General features: G+C 41.8%; 1 protein-coding gene across 1 annotated transcript in view; it reads right to left on the bottom strand.

The window, feature by feature from the left end:
• Positions 1 to 12894: 12894 nt before the first annotated feature.
• The window catches only part of LOC142814339 (uncharacterized), a 104802-nt gene continuing 96080 nt past the window's right edge, over positions 12895 to 21616 (bottom strand). Inside the window, exons 8-9 of the mRNA XM_075893023.1 lie at positions 15125 to 15206; positions 12895 to 12937 (exon numbers count right to left, since the gene is read on the bottom strand). Of these exons, the coding sequence (XP_075749138.1) occupies positions 12895 to 12937; positions 15125 to 15206 (125 nt within the window). The remainder of the gene's footprint in view (positions 12938 to 15124; positions 15207 to 21616) is intronic.

The raw sequence follows: 21616 nt of genomic DNA, 5'->3' as shown, positions 1-21616 counted from the left end.
ATAATTCATTTCACCGCAGCGTCTACCCGCTGTCTCCACTACGAATACGACCATGTTTACACATTCACGTACAGCACTCATATCGTGGAAGCACGCAATCGTGCTGCATGGTGTATATAGGACGCACTTTGATGAACAGGCAATTAGCGCGTATATGAGGTCGTCCTCACGCGAGCACGTTTCTCCCCTGAATTGTTTCGGGGGCCACAGTGCGTAGACTCCGCATGCTTTTCGCGATGAGCACTTACGGTGCGGCAATAATTACTGTCCACAGAGCTAGGCTTTAGATGACGCCAGAATGTGCGCTCTTGGACATACGGGCTCGTGACGATTGCAACATTCCATGAAGGGCTTCTCTTATGTGAGTTTGTGTATTAGCCCAAGCTACCAGCCTTATACCTTATCTATTAAAGCTGCGTTTCTTTCCAAGTAAACTTGCTCACATTCTCGAGTACTGTCTTGGGCATTGTCAGGGAGTTTCTGTATTTACTGAGCCGGTCACCATTGTCTCTGGCCTCCATATCGCTGCGTTCTTGCTGATGACCAGACTAGAGATATCATGCACACCGTTGCGTCCTGAAGAAGCGCGTTGACATAAAGTTTGTTGCGAAGTCATACTCAAGCAGCAATGAGCTTAGACCCTTACTCTTTGGGTATCTATGGCCCAATTTATTGCAATTTGGTAAGGGTATATATGCTTTTTCCCAACATTCATCCTTTCATTTACTAACTCAAAAACACACACCACACACACACACACACACACACACACACACACACACACACACACACACACACACACACACATACACACTAAAAGCTTTTTCTTGTAGACTAATATCTCAAACTGAAGCGAGTTCAAGCTAAGCTAAATGATTAAGTAACAAACAGACGACGAAACTGACTTCCACGCAGTGCGCGTTAAATTCACAACATACTTGATCAACTTCACAAATGTAGAAGTGTTTCGAAACTTCACCTTTAGTGACAGGCAGCTACCACAGCCTTTTTGTCTGGTGCTAAAGATGATTTTGCTTTGTGATTGTAACGTGAAAACGGTACGGAGAACTCACCAAGGGAGTTCAATAAATGTCAACTTTTTCTATGTGAAGCTTCAAAGGTGGTTCCCTGTGCACAACACAAGCTATTTCTTTTACAGATTTTAACGACGCCAATAACACTCAAGGGAAAAAAAGTCTCAGAAACGCAGAGAGATCGCATGGTAAATAAAGTAAGAGCGAAATGAAAAGAGCAAGTAGAAATGAAGTATAGACAGAAGATACTTTCAAAATATGATTCTTGCTAACGTTTCACAACAAAAAGGATTCGCCCTTGCCTTACACTGCCAATCAAACAATTAAAATGTAAGTACATCCTGTATACAATGTCCATGTTTGTAAACAGCGTTAGGCACCATCTATATACAGATACGCTTGTAGCGAGATCACGGTGCGTGGGCTCCGCCCACGCACCGTGATCTCGCTACAAGCGTATACAAGCTCCCCGTGATCTCGCTACAAGCGCTACAAGCTCCCCACTCTATATAGTCGCGCGACAACTGCCACAGTAGTTAAAAAGCCTCTCACATGAAAACGAAGCCGACGTGCTGTGCTCGGAGGCATATTTGCAGTGGCTGTGCCAGTTGTCACGTGGTCATATAGAGTGGTGGCGAGCTTTGGGCTGGGCGGAGACCACGCGCCGTGGCGTAGCTACAAGCGCATCAATATGTGGATGGTGCCTACCACTGTTCACAAACATGAAATAGGTATATAGCGCCAGCAGTATCCAAGTGATTTGTGCCTGAACGTGAAACCCAACGAGCAAGCCTCCCCAACAAACGCGAGCATCTGAGCTGTATCGGTGGCTATGATAGGCGTGCCCGCTTAAAGTTCGAATGAAAGCTGCAGAGACAAAACCAGAGCTTCCAGTCACGAAGGTCAACAACTGCTAAACAAATAAAAAAATTTCTTTGATATATGTGTGTGTATCAGGTAGGTTCTACACACACACACACACACACACATAAATATATATATATATATATATATGAGATATGGCACAACGGGAGCGTTGTCAACAAGGATAAATATATTTATTTCCAACAGTTTGTTTCGGGAGGGGTCCTCCCTTCATCAGGGGATGAGTTACACTGACATGAGCTTCCAAACTTCGTTGCTGCCGCATCCCTCTCACCTTGAAAAATGTTTGCGAGAGTGAGAGGGAACTAGAAAAAGGAAAAAAAAAAACAAAAAAGGGTCCTCCCCTGATGAAGGAAGGACGCCTCCCGAAACTGTTGGGAAATAAATATATTTATCCTTGTTGACAACGCTCCCGTTGTGCCATATCTCATACCTTCACGAAGACTAACTGGCCCATTGAATTATTACTCCCACTATATATATATATATTGCCGTTTACAAAAGAGCGAATTCATGCATTATTCTACTCAATTTCAGTCAAGTTTATTTTCATGAAACGTCCTGACTATGTAAATATTTTCAGTGATAGGAACCAGAACCATCAATACAGCACTCGGATGAGATAGGCGGGTATGCCGACGAGCCGTGTAGATATCTGCGTGAGCTACGACTACAAATATTCAGCTCGTCATCTATTTTTTGCAACACGGCAGCTGCAAAAGCGATACCGCGAATTTCTGATTTCTGCCACCCATATCTGTAATCAATAAAAGGCAATATTGAGTCTGCGTTGTCATTTTTGTTTTTACTCAAGTTACTTCAATCATAAAAATGAAGGCAAGATACTGCTAATGTAGTCACAGCAAGTTAAATTGACCAGCGTTTATAAATCCCTTAATTAGCATACGCATAGCACGTTCCATATTTCATGGCAACCACTTGGCTGATGATTCCTAAAACAAACACCAGAGTTGGCGCTGCAATTTCGCATTGTGGGCTGCTTTTTGTATCGATTTTGGTAGAAAACAGCTCTCCCGTTGCAGTGCCTGCTAATCGAACTCCGTCATCTGAAAAAACTTCTCGCCGGATATAGCTCCAATTCATCACACTGAAGGCTGGCACGCGGGTTATGGAGGTCGTCTTCGGAGGTAACCTAAACTATCGAAAAACTCATTTCATAGCGTTTATTATTTGTTCATCTTCGTGGTATGCTCGCGAGCGTTCAATGCTTCTTCGTATACCCCGTCTGAATGACCGCCAGCCTAATTATCTCAATAGCGCTGCATATTTGGGCGCCTGATATACATCACCGCCTCATCGCTTTGAATCACGCGAACGGTACAGGCCAGATATACTGCTTAAAAAAAAGGTCAATTTCGTTAGCCCAACTTTGTTGGTCACCTCTGGTAGGATATCGGTATTGGTTCGTTATTAACAAGAAGCTCAGCTATACGTTTTTATGGTTTGTTACCATAAATACACCAGAGCATCATGGTTAGGCTGTTTCGCGTTAGGGTAGTATAGAAAGTCTGATATGAAAGTGCAGGTAACTTTATGCTTTTATTCTTGGGAAGCCAGTAACTGTACAAACTTTTCGAACTCCTGGCACTATGTGCGTGATCACTATGTGCGTGATTCTTGGGAAGCCAGTAACTGTACAAACATTTCATACTCCTGGCACTCTGTGCGTGATCACTGGCGTAAATTCAACGCCACAAATCATCGATACTTGTGACGTCAAACGAGGACCTAGTCACGTGACATTATCGCTTGGTCAAGTATGAGCAAATTGTGGAGCTGGTGCCACGCCACGTGAGGTTTTTTCTGCCTCCGTGGGCTTCACTGCTGAAGTGAGGGGGGTGAACGAGGATAGAATCGACTGGAATCGTCCTGCAATTTAATGCGTGTTTTTCGATTGATTTGATTGACATGTGGGGTTTAACGTCCCAAAACCACCATATATCGTTTTGTATGAAAGTATTACACTTTGTATCGTGATCATGGATATCGATAATGAATAAATATATAGTTCTTTAGTTTGCTCTATGTCTGTTTGTACCACTGCTCTATTTGTATAATACTGTCTTAATATTTTTTTTCATTTTTTTGCCTACAAATAGACTATATTTGTTAACAGCTAGTACTCCTAAACTGATGCCATGTTTGTAGGCCCTCAAGCATTCTCAAGTGGTTTTTTTTTTGCCTGAGCGACTCCCAACTTTCTAAAAAAAAAACATGTTGGAAACGTTGGAAATAAATTAAATAATTAAATAAAATATGATTATGAGAGACACCGTAGTGAACGGCTCCGGAAATTTCGAACACCTGGGGTTCTTTAACGTGCACCCAATCCTGAGCCCACGGGCCTAGATAATTTTCGCATCCATTGAAAATGCAGCAGCCACAGCTGGATTCGATCCCACGATCTCCGGTTCAGCAGCGCAACCAAGTACCTTAGCCGCTAGACCACCGCGGTGGGACAATACATGTTTTTCCACTGAGTGTCGTGATACCTTGCAAGCAGCGTGGTCTCCGATTGTACAAAACTTAACACATCCCCAAGTGACATCGTGTGTCACTGACACCAGTTAACGGAAGAACTAGGTTCAGTGTGGGAACCCTCATGATGGTGAAGCCTAAAATCGCTATTAGTTAAACACACAGAGAGCACGCGCAGACATATGTTATACAACTACTGCCGCCATGAAACAACTGCAAATCAACTGATGGGCGGCTTCAGGCTTTAGCCATCAAGCGTTACAGAGAATGTAAGATACGGTCAATATTCCATCGCTTAACCTTTAAAATCATTGTTCACATTTTTATTGAAGGTCAAATATTATGCGCATAACAATCATATGTGGGGTTTAACGTCCCGAAATGACCACATGAGTATGAATACGCCGTAGTAGAGGGCTTCAGATATTCCGACCACCTGGGCTTCTATAATGTGCCCCCGACTAGGAGCACTTTCGCCTCCATCGAAAATACAGCCGCCGCCAACAGGATTTGATTTCACGACCTTTGGGTTAGCACTCATGAGCCATTACTACTAGACCACCATGTTGGGGCAAAATGTAACGTGGAGGTAGCGAATCTCTCTTGTCTCATGTGTGGGAAAGATGTTTAAGAAAACACTTATCCGTGGGTTTGGGGTGGGAAAGGGGGAGGGTGGTCATCTCCTTCCGTCAAGATGACTCATCAATCTTTTTTTTCAAGTTTGAGGGAATAGCCATCTATTAGTATCAGACTCTGCTACATTCGACACATCCTGTGCATGGTTGGTGGCTATTACACAGGATTCTTGTTTCGCAAGCCAGAATTTTTGTCTCTATATAACACTTCCCTTGTCATCTAATTTATATTTTTATAAAGGCGAAGCTCCTCTTAGGCTAACCTTGTCACGTGTGACGCGTGACCAAGAGAAAAAGGTACAAAAGGAAAAGGAGGCATTCTCATCACATTTCCTAGTGGCGTTACTCTGCCGCTACTCTCTGATTGGCTGCTGCGCGCACTTTGCCTGAGTGCGCGGTGAACGAGCGCCCCTCTCAGTTTCTGGATCGTCACCGTACGGGTCGGATCGTCGGTGGGGCATGGACAAAGCAAAGTGGTGGGCGCGTTGAAGACGCTTTCACCCGGCTTCCTTGGCTCGTCTCGTCGGTGTTACCCACGTGACATCTCCATTCTCGAACGCGATTTAATCATGTACAGACGGAGGGACACACGGACGAATGGACGGACGCATGAACAGACAGACAGACGGACAGACGCACGGACGGACGAATGGACGGGTGGACGAAAGGAAGAACGGATTGAGGCACAGATGTACGAACGTACAGAAGCACAGACGTACGGATGTACAGAAGCATGGATGTACGGGCGCTTCACCCCACTCATCATCATTTGCTCTATGAATGTGCTGTGATTTTAAAGGGCGATGGTCTTTCTATTCGAACGTAGCAATAACCCGCAGCGTGCTAAAGCGTGTTCCGATGGACCGTATAATGTTTACACGTCTATGCATTCATTTATCCATTCATCCATCCATCCATCCATCCATCCATCCATCCATCCATCCATCCATCCATCAATCAATCAATCAATCCAACCATTCATCCAATGACAAATAGAACGTTAGTTACAACGGACAAATGATGTCGTCCTAAAGAGTAATGAAAAACGAAATCCCACTTTAAGCTATATATATACAAAAGGTGAAGTTTCGTCTTCAGTCATATTTATTTACACTTCTTTACTCATATGAAACGAATGCAAGTTTGCGCACTGTGCTTTTTCAGTGATATCATCCGCTAGAAGACATAAACATTAAACACGTTAAACGAAAGAGCAGAAATATTGACCTAAATACCTTTCACTTTCTCGCTTATAAAAAATACATTCATTCTGATACAAATAAAAGTACAACGTTCACACTGATGACTGCATAACTTTTTATTGAGCAGACAAATCAGCCTACAAAAGCATCTCATTTATTTCTAATTAACACAAATTATTTCTCAAAATTATAGCGTGTATAAAAGAACGGGCACAGGCACCCAATAAGACGATTGCCACCTCATGCGCGATTAATCGTATGAAAGTTGCTCCCAAACACCCACAGGAATATCCAATTATGCTATTTTCGTAGCTGTCAAGCCGAGAATGTGTAAGAAGCAAAACAAAGCCATAAACTGAATGAAGAAACAACAATAGTTGTTTAATGTTGGAAATGGTTCGACAGCTGTAACAACAAGGTCCTTAACTACTACTGTATCCATGTGTCGACAATATTGTCTTTAGTGTATACGTCGCCTATCAGTTGCGACTTGGAGGACAAGCCACTCGTCATAATAACAAAAAAGTTCGTTTTTCAGACAAAGTGTTTAGCATACTATTGTCTACCTTAGCCGTAATATTGAAGTCATGATAATAAATCCTAAATAATAGCGCTGCATTGAATCTTCATAATCATAGCGTGCTGGTGATAGCTAGTTTAAAAACGTTTACTTGCGAAATTGAAGTGCGGTTGACTTTTACGAACGAAGCACCATAAAAGCGAAGCTTCTTTATAGGTTTTGTGAGACATAAAACAAAGGTCGAACAATAGCCTATTATAAATCGTAATTTTGACAGAACAACATGAAACAACTACAAACCCAAACCATTTATACTAGTCAGTGACTACAACGTAGACATTATGGACATTATCTATAGGACCTAGATCGCCTGCTCGTCATGATTCACTTTGTGCAGATGCGAAATTTTTATAATTAAAGTTCTAATAGTAGCTCATGCACTTTCTGCATTGTGAAATGAACCATAATCTGCTATAATTGGTTTGACGGCATGTAAAGCATGCTAACAATCACTTTTATTCTACCACAAGCTTAAGATATGCATATTCTACCACAAGCTTAAGATATGTGTCTTTATGTATATTTAGTGCATTATACGGTGGTAAAAAATTGATCAGAATTTTATTTCAAATACACAATAATAAAATTGAAAGAGTCATAATGATGCGAGCGTACTCTTACGACGAGGCGGAAACACGAGTTAGGTGACTTACTTCACAATTTTTATTTTCAAATTGTGAATAGCGGACTTTGTTTGATTTCGCTTATGTTATGTACAAGACACACAAATATATGAGCATAAAAAAACCGCATCTGTGCAATATTTTGCCATTTTTTCATATCACATCGATGTGCACGCGCGTGACCTACGCTTCTCTGCCTTTTATTTTTCTTCTAGCAATCCTGCCACTACAGCACAAAAAGCTCTTGGTCAGCACATCTGCCAACTTGTCTGTCAGTCTTCCTCCTAAGAGGCCACTTTGGGGAAGTCTTTGGGGGAACCATTGTAACTGGGTCTACAACGGTGATGCCGAAGATGGGAGGGTCTTGGAAAGCTTTCTGCTGAAAACGCAAGATTTTTCTTCTGGGCTTACCATACAATCGCATAGAGTTTGATCAAACTCGCGCAAATCTGAGTATGTGCGTGTGTGTGGAGGTGGCATGTTTGATTCGCTGTAAGAAGCAAGAAAATGATAAATACGATATTTAGTAACGATGACAATGCTGCTCATCGTGGACACCTACTATGGCAAGGGCTTCTGTTGTGTTCTTATAGTTGACCATTTCTTATCGAGCAATTTCTATTTGCCTTTGTCTAAAAGGTAAAGACTTGAAGAAAAACTTCCACGCAAAAAAATTAATTATAGATGATCGCTGTAAAGTTCGCATTATAGTTTGGATACCAGCCTAATACGAGCATCGGTGCTCGTCGCCAGTTGCACCTTATGTTCATTCTACTGTCAAAAAAACTTTATCAATTCACACTATATAGATCAACTCTTCTCATAGCCATGGCTCTATATAAAAAGTAGTGTAAAAAATTTCAGCAAGCGCATAAAGATAAGCACTTTGAACAATGACTGAAACAACAAAAACAGGAAATTTAAACTTTTCACGCTAGAGTTCACACTTCAGCCTTTCTCGGAAACTTTCCTGGTAATATCTGAATTCAAGCAAAAAACACTGCAGCTTCCTTATTTGTACGTAATTAAATTTCGGTTGTGAGCAACCTTCCTAATTTTGCATCGTTTTGTCTAACTAATTGGTTGTCATAAGAACCTCTCCGAATTTCAGAAAACTGGTAAAATACGCATCGCACACAAAGCGCTTGATTTTTGTTTGCATAAAAGTGTCATCATGGGAGGCTGCCTAGGTAGATAAGAAGTAATTGCCTTGGCTCTATGGTTACAGAACCAGGTACGCAGATTATGCTGATGACACGGCTAATGACCCTCAATAGTGTGTCTAAATGTCTCAGTGATCCAATAAAAAAATATAATGTAGATGAGACCTGAAATCTGTAAAAGAAAAGGGTAACGCTGCCTTTTTGTTCCCGACAGGGAGAAAGCGCTCAGAAGAAATGATTATACAAGCGAATCATGCAAGCCAGTAGCATGAATTTAAATCGCCTTTCTAGCTTGTACCTGACTTTGCAGATGTGAAGAATATTGAGCAGAGCGTTCCCAGTTCTGGAATTTGAGAAGTTGTTCAACTTAGTTCGTGTTTGTTTTAAATTGATTCATACTCGAACACCCCTTAACTCAACACTAATGATGTAGATTACCGGAAACGCACGTTATTAGATGTGTGTGAGGCCAGCTAATATTCTTAATTTATCACTGCAGTTCTTCATGTTCTATCGGACCTAGGCCTCGTGGCTGCTGAATGGACCTCTACAGATATATCCTCCCGTGTTCAGCTTCGATGACATGCAGCGTGTGCACATAACTTCAATACCAACCGTTTATCTTCGTACAGGCAACGCCTCCTAGATTTCCCTTGCCTGCCGGATGAGCGCGAAACGCCCGTCATCTATGGAGGCGCTGCCTACGTAGGAGTAACGGTCTTTGTACTTGGCTTTTAGGATTGGCAGTTTTGGCGTTTGCTACTAATTTTAGAGGCTATGCCTTTTATCGAAAAAGTTGCTTGCTGAATAATGGTGTGCCTTACGTAGGGTTAACTACAATTACGTTTACGTCTTTTTAAAACTTTTTACGTTATTTTTGTTGCATATAAGCTCCAAAAACGCAAAAACCTATTTGAAGACACCCCTACTTGAGTGGCGCCACCACTGTAGTTCCGACGACCGTCGCTTCTCAAGTGACCGCAGATAATCGGACAGGCAAGGGAAATCTAGGAGGCGTTGTTACAGGGGACCAACACTGGACCACGTACTGTTTGCTCATCACTTTGTGCTAGAATATTACCAGCTAAGGTTCCACCCTGGCTACTGCGCAGATGTTAGCTGGTGCACAGCACCACAACTATATATTCTTCTATACAATTTCATATAAAATATGAAAGGCTTAGACGCATGCATTCACACTTTGACTGTAATTTTTTTTTGCATGATGAAATGTTGCACCATGTTCCAATGCTTTGTATGTCATGTTTATTTCGGTATTAACGCAAGAGCATTGAAAGACCATATCGTGGATGTACAGGCGTCGGTGTCACTATACCGTTGATTACGAGCCAAAAATCGGTGTTATCTGCAAACCAAAGATCTCAATTAGTGCAAAAAATAAATAAAAAAGGTTTTAAGTGGAATCTAATCCACATAGATTCGAACCTGCGTGGCGGCCAGATGTTCTGCAACGAAGCCACACCCGTGCTGGTCACTGGTTTAAAAAAAACTATAAAAAAACTGACACAGGCATCTTGCAGTGCATTCTACGTTTGCAAGTGTGGCAGTGTAGCTTGGTTGTTAAAATACTCGCCTTCGGAGCGTGGAGGGCCGACGCCTAAACAACAGCACCGTTAACGATTATTTCTGTTATAATGCATTATTTTTTTTCCTTACTTCATAAACGCCTTAATGGGCTCCAGATCAATGTCTCAATATACAAAAGTTCTCCCACTGCTCTCTAGAAGGTAACATTAGTGTTTCTGAGCAGACTGCATGAAATATTAGATTCTCGTCATAGACAGCATCGTTGTAAAATACACTGGGCCCGTTTCCTGTTGTGCTGTCCTTGCTGCTGTATTTGTTTTTCTTTATAGGATCATCACCACGACATTCAAAGTTATGTATTCGCTTTTTTTTGCAACGACATTTGTTCTCACCTAAAGTCAAGTCACAGGAACCTTGACTGCTATTTTTGTAACAAACAGTAAAGTGAAATGGGAGCTTTCATTTGAATTTTTGTGTTCCTAATCAAATATTGCAGCACTGCAATGCACAGAATCAAAGGTCCTTTAGTAACTCCTACTCCAAATGTTTATGTATCCATGCGTTCTCTTTGTAAAGGCTTTGCGACAAAAAGATTCAGAATAAAAAAAAAAGTTATATCCACCATCCTGCGGAGGTGAAGAGGCAGGCCTGCATGGCGAAGATCTCGTAACTAAGTTCTTTCGTACATCCACGAGCTTATGCATTATACTGTGCTCTAACATTTACAGTTACACACATATAACACCATTTTTTTCTATCGCCTAAATAAATAAGCCTCAACAACGCTAGTTCTTCAAATTAACCCGAGATGCTTTTATTGTGCGTTGCAGTGCACTCATTGTTAAAACAACTGAGTGTGCTTTATATTTTTTAACTGCGTCTTTTTTGTCCTGAAGCTCGCTTTTCATCACTGCCACTCCACAGAGACACTCTTCTTTTGCTTTTCTCATTCGCATTTTCATGATCCCAAGGGACGCACACTGCTTTTGCTAGACTGGTTTGCAGTTCCTCGCTTCCCTAACTATTTTGGTTAAATTCTTAATTATGACATATACAGCTTCCACGGAGCATGATGTGAGCTTAACTATAGGTGTGGTCACGAGTTGCTAGCATAACTTCTTTTACTCTCTCTCTCTCTCTCTCTCTCTGCATACAAGAAAGTCCAGAAAGTCTTGCACTCAATGTATTTTCAAACCACGCTTGTATAGTGCCAAACTTAAAAGGACACGAAGAAAAGAACGAAGTAGTAACTACTTGTAAAAGTGGTGGAAGGCCTCTTGGTGCATACGTAATAAGATTTATCTCATGGACGGTCGAGATACTGAAGTCCGAGAATTTCGTAGATAAGCAGCAACAATTTCCTAAACAGAAATGACTGTGATGTGGGCAGCGAAAGATTAACCCAGAAAAGACAACGACCAACAAAAAAAGTAAGAAAAGCACATGCCCTTTCCAGTTCCCTTTCGTTTATTCTTTTTATTCTCTTTTTATTCTGTTGTGTTGACATTCCTTTCAATTTGTTTTCATTTATGAAAAAGAAAGGAAGAAAGGAGTGAGAAAAACGCTAGCTCTGCCTGCCTTTTTCGGTTGTGTTCAGTTGACTTGATTTTTCGCGTTGTCATTACAAGCTTTATGTTCCAATTACTCAAACCTCTAATCCTGTACTCTATGCCGCCACAGCAAACGGCGTATTTGTGTAATATAATCGTGGTCATTGAATGATTGCACGCTGCAAACGAAGCAAAAAAGGTCAAGTAAAACTGATGCGTGCATATAGCGTTCACCGCACACTGCGAGTAACCTTTATCGGATTTATTTATTTATTGTTCATCGAGAAGTTATCAGAAATTACGGGCAGAATTCAAAGTATGAGATCCCGGAATGTGAGTCGTAGTTGGTGAAAAAAAAGAAATTTGGTGAGATATATGGTAAGGAATTAGAATTTTTGGTGGCTTCACTCTAAAGTATAAAGACAAACATCTCGCTTGATGAAGCAATTCACCTTTTGCTATAGTAGAATGAATCCAAGAATGTCGTTTTCACCACAATTATTGTGCTACGCATGGAGGTGCACCTATGCACTCATTTACAATTAATACTGTTTTCACAGTAAGATATAAAAGCAAGGGAAATTTTTTCGCCAAAGGCATTGATTACATCATGAAGACTACTGAAATGAAAATAAATTTAACAAATTTTATCAGTGTGTTTAACGCAACACCTTGAATTACAAACTTGTGTTCATTGAATGCATAAGGCATACAAAGTTTCACTGTAAGATTCCAGCAAAAACGTTATCTCATGTTGGTGTTTTTCAGGCTGTCACGAGTGCTTGGCTGTAAATGCTTATGCAAACTACGCAATTGTGACTTAGATGTCCCACAGACGGAGTTATAACTTTATTGTCTTTATAGAGCTTTTTATAGCATACTATGCGTCGGAGAGGAGGGTCATAGAGAACGGGAATCCACCTTTTTTGCTGCTGGGAAAAAGAATTGAAAAAAACGGTGCTATGTTGCTTTACCAGAGAAGCCAAGTTTTGCCATTGACATCTCTACGACTATACAGCCATAAAGTGTTATCACTGAAAAACATTCCCCCTTTTCCCATCCAAAACAGGATGCGAATTCAGCCGTTCGCATCAAGTGTCCTAATGCACAGAAATTGTTGCAAAAAGAGAGGGAGATAAAGAACAGGGGTTATGAAGTATTACAAAAATTGCGTTCTAGAACTCTTTTGCGCTCACAAATTCATACTTGGCATCTCGCCTGAAAAAAGAATGAGAATGGTAGCAGGCTGAATTAAAAAAAAACGAAAAAGAAAGCCCTGTTTGCTCTGGGGTGCTGATTTATTCACTCTTCGGTTTTACCGTGCAAAAAGTCTGCGTTGAAGGCAGCGATATAAGAAGATAGATTGATGCACAAATAGGAAGAGGTAACAAAATGGAGAGCTCCTTATTCAACCACCGAGAGACAAAGAAGGAGAGTGTTGTTATACCTGTATGTACTGCGGAAGGATTCTTTTTGACGCGTCAGTGGGCTGCAGCTTAACGTAGTTTTGGGAGCAAAGTGTATATGTTGAGATTATTTGTTGAAGTAGTTAGTTTACCTAAAATACGCTACAGATAATTCTTTCTTTTATTCTAATGTGTTTCTAAGGCATTTTCTACTCTGTTTCTCTTTTCTCAGTAAGAGCAATATAAACATCGTCACGACCATCATGTGTAGGGCTCCAACGTGGAAGTCTAATAACCATGTGCTTGACCACTGGGTAACCCGAGAGTTCTAGGATTTAATTTGCACTACGGCGGCTGTATTAAGATGGAGGCGAAGTGCTACAGATTTTATTGGTGTACACGTTAAAGAACACCAGGTGGTCATAATTTCAGGAGCACTCCACTATAGAGCACCTAATCATCATATGAAAGTATCGCGACGTAAAACCTCAAAAGATATGAAGAATTATTGAGAGAGGATTCGGATTGTTGTTGGTGGCCATCCCACGTCATCGAGGACGAGGGACGCAAAAGCCATCATCGTGAGATAACCTCGCCCTATGATTTCCTCATGGCGCCACTGATCACGAAATGTGTGACATCGTCAGGATGTACCAAATTCTGGTGGGACTTCAAGCGACGCAAAGCCACGTGATGCCGTCATAGCACTCTCATTGGGGTGGCGAACGAAATCGGAGAGTGCGCGGCTTAAAGAAAAGGAAAAGAAGATGGTAATTGGCATGCGAAGCCACAGCTCTTGAGAAGTTATATGTTATTGAACTTCGCCTTCATGTCGTATTCGCCTACAACCTTGTCAGTTTGCTTTCTTTGGCTAACCTGGCACCTGCGCTTCCCACGAGAAAAAATAATCCCGCGTCTACGCATGCGTAACGTATTTCGCCCGTTTTCAGCTTAAAGCGTGTTAGATTGCGCTCCCTTTTGCGTGTATCTTGTGTTTTTTTTTTTCGTTAGGGTGATCAAGATGTTGTGGCTTCATGATATTTATTGTTGCATCAGTTGTTCTTTCTGTGGGGACAATGCAGTGTTTTGATGTTTATTAAGTTAGCATGGATTCTGAAAACAAAATTTAGTTTGAAGTTAGAACTCGTCTTCTGTACTTTGCTCCTCGCTTGTGTTCTTGTTCTTCTGCACTCCCTCCTTTATCGTGTAAAAGAAACCCTGCGATTTTTGTTAGTTCATTAATGATGTTTTTAATTAACTTTGTTTCTAGCATTCTCTGTTATAGCTTGCGTTTCTTCATCATTTATAAGGGTACAGCGCACCACGACAAGGACACAAAAGGAGAAACGCACACACACCAGTTATGAACCCAACCAACCAACGATGAACCCCAACCAACTAGCCCGGCAACGTGTCTTAGCAAATTTCATTTCTTTGTTTTTTTTTGCGGCAAACCCACAGTATTGGGCGCTTTCTTCTTTCTTCCACGGAGTGCAACGCTGTATGTCGACGACGAATGGTGCACTTTTGTCGTTCGCGGTGAGGCGTAAAAGCCTAAAAGGCCCGTTTCCCGCACCGAACGCCTCAGCACAGCTACCCAAAGGTTTCCGCCTCGCAGATGTGTTAAATATTTCACGTAAGCAGGAATAAATTTTATCAACAGTTAAAATTAAATATTATAGTTACCACACAACTCAGAAAAGTAGCATTTACTTCCTAGGATCGTATATTATTTATACAATGAAATTTATTGTAGTAAACACTACATGAAGGAACATGGGTTATGGAGTGAATAGCAGTTATGACTCGAGCTCGGATTAACATCAAGGGCACTTCAAAAGATAAGACTGAACTCTTGACATACCAATGTGCATTCAGGCATATGAGGCAGTGCCTTGGTTAGGAGCTAGCTTCGCGACCCTGATTGCATACGCGTCCGAGAGATATTGCGCTAGGTTTGTGAATGGTGAAAATTACGTCGACTTTTCAACCAACTTACCAAGCAGCTGTGAACAACAAGAACTGGTTCTCGGAGTAAAAATTCAAGTCAGAGTTTTGGTGTCCGTGCGTGTACTGTAGCCCTAAACAGGACGAAGACAATTTAAAGTGCACATAAGTATATGTACACTATTGGAAATGAATACACATTTTCACTACAGTATACGTCTGCATTGCGCTAGAGACAAGGGGGGTAACAAAAGCGAAGCACATCGCAAATCTACCAGTTTTGTGTTGCTGTCTTCTTTTGGGTTGACAAACTTGAAACAATAATGAGCTATACAAGAGTTTTCGAGAATAAAACAACCATCCACAATTTTATCGCGAAGCGTGTTTTGCGCGTCCTCATGGCAGGCACTTTTGTAATGCATGTAAATTAATGATTGAAATAAGCAAAACAAAAAGCAGAGCTTCGGCCACAACAAAAAAACACGCAGATACGCTACGTGTTTCAAATGCACATGGAAATAAGCAGACAGGTCTGCTCTTGTTTCGGCATGCAATGCTTGTTCGTCTTTCACAAAGAAGTCCATTAAACAGACTATGTTTACATGAGAAAACTGACTACAGGTGCAGTGCAGGCAGTTTTCCGAATGACAGAACTTGGTGTCTGGGGGTTCAGGCAAGATCAGTAAGCTGATCTTGTCTCTTCACTGATTTTAGGTATTTGCCAAAAATCTTAGATTTATTGTAATTTCACTCATTCAACCCGTTCAGGCCCGAGTTATTTCATCGCGGTCCAAGCGCCCGGTTTTTTTTTACCTCTTGAGACGCCAATGAACCTGCAAGTTAAACATAAAAAAAATCTATACTCTCACTCATCAATCTGTAGTAATTAGGTCAACTGGATCTAACAATTATTCATTACGTAACATCATTATTTCCATTATTTTTATATTTTTCTAAAAATACTTTCATGGGACAGCAGAATACCTGATATAAAAACTTAAATTTTGATACAGAACGAAAATTAGTGCTTCTCTCCCCCCGTTGCCAGCGGTAAATGAAAAAGCTAGCTCAGCGAATAGCGGAAATTGCGTGATGACCTCTGCAATTCATTAGTTCTCACATTACCAGACTGTTGTATAGACCAGGTTGGAAACATGTGTAGAGCAGACGTTAAAAATAGGCCATATATAGCAGAACAACAGCCTTTTTTTAACAGGTGTTCGCTGACTGACTTACAAAATTGATGATTTCAAGAGGAACCACTGGGCCTGAAAGGGTTAGTTTCCAGAGCACTCTTCCATCTTAAATTCAGTCTCTTCTTAAGCATTTTCCTCTCCGATTCCGTAAGTGAGCAAGACGGATAATATTGACCAAATTCAATTATCGTGTTCGCTCACGTAATACAAGCACTGCTCAACTCCAGCTACTGTTGGCGAGGGAACAATGTCTAACGTCAAATAAACTTGGCTAAGTACTGGCTCAACAGTTTTAAAGTTTGTTATTGTTGATTAGCGTCCAATAACACTTTGTATAAACTGTTTTATATCGCCAGTGTCTGAATGCGATTTTAGCCAAATGTAAAAATTGAGTGATCTGTCTGTCATTTTCCTTCAACAAGCAACTCGGACGTTGAGTAGTGTCTGCTTGTTTCTCATAGAGCCAGAACTATAATTGAAAATTTTGTTGAAGCGCACTAAAAAACGGACGGACAGAAGAAGCTGACAAAAACAGCGCTTGATCTCACAAATGAAGGTTCATTAATCAGAAAAGGTATTTAAAGCGGATACATGAACTTTCGCGCATGTGTATCAGAACAGAGGGCAACAGAAACCACTCTTGTCAGGATTACAAAAATTGTACATATACTGTATCATTTCTTATATTTTATATGTACTAGGTACTAGGTACGCTTAGCTGTGGTAGACAAAGAAAGCTTTTTTGTAATCCTGGATAGAGGGACGTTTTGTGAAAAGGGTGCTACAGCAATAAAAAAGAATTTTGTACCATCCCGGGTAGAAAGCAAAAGTATCGTAAAAACAGCGCGGTCTCTCCTAAAAGATATGAATCTACATGATCTAGCATCTCAGGTGAAAAGGGCGAAAAAAACTCGAGTTGGAGGTGTTATTTTATGTTACTTTTTTTCTTACCAAGCAGTAAGGCCATATGCGCCACTGCATTTCTCTAGCATTACGGTTCTCTGAACTAAAAGTTTTTTTCTTTGTTAGGGCATACCAAAGAGGTAAAAAAGTGACATACCATGTTCTGATAACTACCGTTGGCTTGAAGTACTTAAAGAAAACAAGGATGGTATTCCACGAGCAGAGTGATCACCCTCGACTGGAAATTTTCGGACTTCTTTAGGCTAACGATCCCCTCAAAGTTCTTAATGGGTAATGAACTTCTCCTTTCTCCCCTATTTCCTTATACACAACGCAAGCCTCATCTTAGATGTAGCTCAGACCTCTTTATTGCCCGCGCAAAGCAGCCGTGAGCTCATTTTTCTTAAGGAAGTGCTGTGCTTCACTAATGCCCAGCTTAACCATGCTAACGTGGTGCGCTATCCCGAAGATCTCTACGCATGCATGCATCCCCGAACAGACTGCGGCAAAAACTTTCTGCACGTGTGAGTTTAAAGGAGAACGTGTGAGCAAGTGTGCGAAACCAGGCTTAACGCGAACTCCCTTAGCACCCATGGCTTCGGCTTAATCGCTTTCGCCGAGTTTCTGAGTGGTGTGTTTATTTGGGAGGGCTGCATAGTCCCTTCGTTAAGCTCTTGGCTACGGATCGAAAATACAGAAGAAACATTGAAACTTGCATATTGCAAGACAGTGGAAAACTTCGGGCAATGTAGGGCACCAAAACAGAAGGGTTATTGTTTTTCTTTGTTTGTTACTGTGTGGGCCGGCTTCAGTAATTCAAGTTTGCATATAGTCGAATGTATCCCTTTCATCCTTTGATACACCTGGCCCCTTACAAAATACAGGTTAACCAACTGAAATATTATTTCTGGTTAACCAGGTTAACCAACATGTCTTTCCTTTGGAAGTATTTTTTCTTCCCTGTCTATCTTTGTCTGGAATAAACCTGATTGAGATAGTTTGCTATGCGCCCACTGTACCCTTTCATTATTGGGGGATTGCATGACTTTCATGCTACTTTATAGAGCAATTTTACGAACACAATGTAATAAACATATAACTGTGAACCTTCCCCCTGAAGGGAACCCTGATAGAATGCGAAGCAGGAGTGGTGCACATGGCGTTGACCCGGTTAAAACGGACCTCGACGTGGGTGCTGGAAGAACACTTTGACGCGAAACTCTGTGTAGCGTTTACTGAAGTAAATGTTTGTTTAAACGCAAAGACACGAGAGGCGGGTGGGGTTTCGTGTATCGAAGATAAACGAGCCGAAAGAGTATTTTCACTCGACATGTGGTCAAGCGTTGCGGGTGAGGGAGAGAGTGAAACGAGAGAGATGTGTGATGCGAGGGGGCGGAGAAACCAGTAGCTGCGGGTAGTGTGGCGAGCGTGCTGCAGGTGGAGCAAGTGACGTCAGCGTGCACCTGTGAGGAAAGCTTGCGAGGACGTCAACGCGCATCTGCGGCGTGATCAACTAGGCACCGCTCCGACACCTGCGGTGAGAGAAATGCATTGCGGCGCGTTCGTTTGCACGCACGTGCGTACGGCATTACGCACGTCAGTCAAAGAGCTGCTTCACATCAAATAAGCCCACTCTGAGTAGAAAGAACGCGATTATAAATGACGGGAACAACGTTGATTGCGTAGAACCATGCGCAAATGCTACATCGCACCAACGTGTTACGTCATTTCAAGCTGTCGGCAATAAGTTTCTGTAATTCACGCCTCTTATAATGCTTTGAATTCTTATGAAGCTCTTTCTCGCTTTCCTTGCGTATTTCATTACATGCAATCTTGGTTCCCGTGGGTTCAATTGCTGGTTACTGTCATATGCAGTTTCTTCTAGTCATTATAACAAACACGCTTTAACCCTAACGCAATCTAACTTTATCTTTGCCTTAACTGTTAGCTGTGTTTCTTGTACTTACACATGTCATATATTATATTTTTTATTTTATTGGCTAGCGCAAAATGTATATAAACCAAGCATGTCTACTGTAGCATACCTGTATTTTCTCAATCACTAGAGAAGCGAATCATGTTCTTGATAGTTTTCAATTTTGCACCACGTGCTCATTTGTATAATATTTTTTGTTATAATTCGTTTCTCATTCCACTCGACTTTGCCCCGCCGCGGTGGTCTAGTGGCTAAGGTACTCGGCTGCTGACCCGCAGGGCGCGGGTTCGAATCCCGGCTGCGGCGGCTGCATTTCCGATGGAGGCGGAAATGTTGTAGGCCCGTGTGCTCAGATTTGGGTGCACGTTAAAGAACCCCAGGTGGTCTAAATTTCCTGAGCCCTCCACTACGGCATCTCTCATAATCATATAGTGGTTTTGGGACGTTAAACCCCACATATCAATCAATCAGTTTTCAATTTCGCACCACATGCTCATTCGTATAATATTTTTGTTATAATTCGTTTCTCATTCCACTCGACATTCCTACAGAATCATGATATTTGTCTAATAAGGGAAAATATTTCATATGAAGGTGAACTAATGCCTTTAGCTTAGCTGGTTCAAGTCTAGGCGGTGTTATTTTTATTTACAGATAGCGGGGGGAGGCTAATTTAATCCCATATGCATTCACTTTAGTATAAAAATCACCTCCCGAACTGCAAGCACTAGCAGGTATCAGTGAAGCTGATTCGTGTCTGTGCGATGTATATTATGTGGCTATTCCTAATGGCTCATTAAGCACTTTCTCATTTATGGGTTCCGTTATGTCCGGAAATGTTAATTGGTGCTTGCTGCCCATGTGTTTCGTTTTTTTATTATTAGTGATCCAGTCGTGATCCTTAGTGATCCAGGATTTACCTGATTTCGGTAGCACATAAGCGCTTGAAGTTCTTGATTACGTCAGACGGATAAATTTTCATTAGTAGTTTATGTGGTGGTAAGTGTTTTGTCGCTTGGCTGCCACTCCCCGTCTGCACATTCAAATTACTCGTTTGACCGGTGTGGCATGTGAGGAAATAGCCCAAATGGCGTTGTAGGCAGCCACAAGCTCCAGGGACTCATCTTGCATGGCTGAGTGTATACTATTTACCTTTCGTTCCATTTACAGGATTGATCAGGCCATCCTGTCAATTCGGCCATCATTTGTATTGTTCTACTTGCATGCTGACGAAATGAGAAGAAACAAATTGGCCCCGTAACTGCATGTTACACTACAAATGTCGTCGAAAGACGATAGTCCTGCGTCCGGAGAAAGTGAACAAAACGTTTATTTGATCTTCTGCGCAAGAAAATCGGTAAACGGTATTCTGGAGGTGCTGCGTTAGAGTGCCTTGAGCATGCAGCAGAGGCGAACGTGCGCATCAAGTCACGTCACACGTGAGACATGAGCGCTATCTAGCAGTTATCTTGGAAAACAAAGCGCGTGGCGTGCGCGCCCGTCTCGGAGGCGATAAGGTGTAGAACGCAAAGTGACGGGTTGGTGCCACCACTGTGTCGTCTTAGCAAAGCGTTGAAAACACTTGCCTTTTCGTGCAAGCGTCTATAGCATCGTCAGCACAGCGTGATAAGTGCTACGGCCCCTAGAATTACTCATGTATGCCTTTTCTTGTAAGACACACATACAGAATATTGATTTGTGTGTTATGGTGCCTCAGATATGCGCAATTATTGCTTTTTAATTGACAATAGCTCAAGTATGAACGCTAAATCTTGAGCAATATTGGTGGGCGCTGTGAGTGGGGTCGGCCGTTTGGGACATCGTTTGGTGCCATTTAGGGTCTCGGTAAAAGTGGACAAGCAGACAAATGTACAGACAGACAGACCAAAAGTTTTGCTCCGAAGGACCCCAAAAAAAAACTTTCGTCTTTAAAACGCTACCGCACATGATCTGTTGGGTGCTCGCGTGGTGTTCTAGTTGGTACTCGAGGTGTCTTTAGTCCTTTTTTTTGCTTCTAGCTGCGCTCCTTCAGTGTCTAACGTAGAGTAGCAAAGCAGATACCCTTCTGGTCAACTTCGCTACCTAAATTACTTTTCTTCTATTTGCCAGCAATTCATTTTTTTCTTTACGCTAACACTAAAGAAATTTGCGGCAGTTGTTTTATATTGTTTGGAGCTAACATCTTGGGAGCTAACAAACCATCTCGACTTGGCTTCCAGCACTACTCACGTTGGGTGGCTAAGGCAACAGTGCATCGCACTTTCCTTTGATCTCTTACGCCATGGACAAGGTTCTCCATCTCGCAAATGAATAGCGTCGCGCAACCGTGCCGTATATAAGGGCAGAAGAGCGCGTGGTCGGCGAACGCTGATAACGACGTAGCCGCGCCATCAACATGATTCCTAGAAGCTCTTCTATTGTGCCGGTGTTTGCCTCTCCGGGCTTAGCACCAGTTGTTTCTTTTCCTTGCCTTGCCTTCATCGCTTCCTTCCTGGGCAAGAGACTTGCC

Source organism: Rhipicephalus microplus, chromosome 4 (assembly GCF_043290135.1).
Source record: "Rhipicephalus microplus isolate Deutch F79 chromosome 4, USDA_Rmic, whole genome shotgun sequence".
Lineage (NCBI taxonomy): Eukaryota > Metazoa > Arthropoda > Arachnida > Ixodida > Ixodidae > Rhipicephalus > Rhipicephalus microplus.
This window is presented reverse-complemented; position numbering and strand designations above follow the sequence as displayed.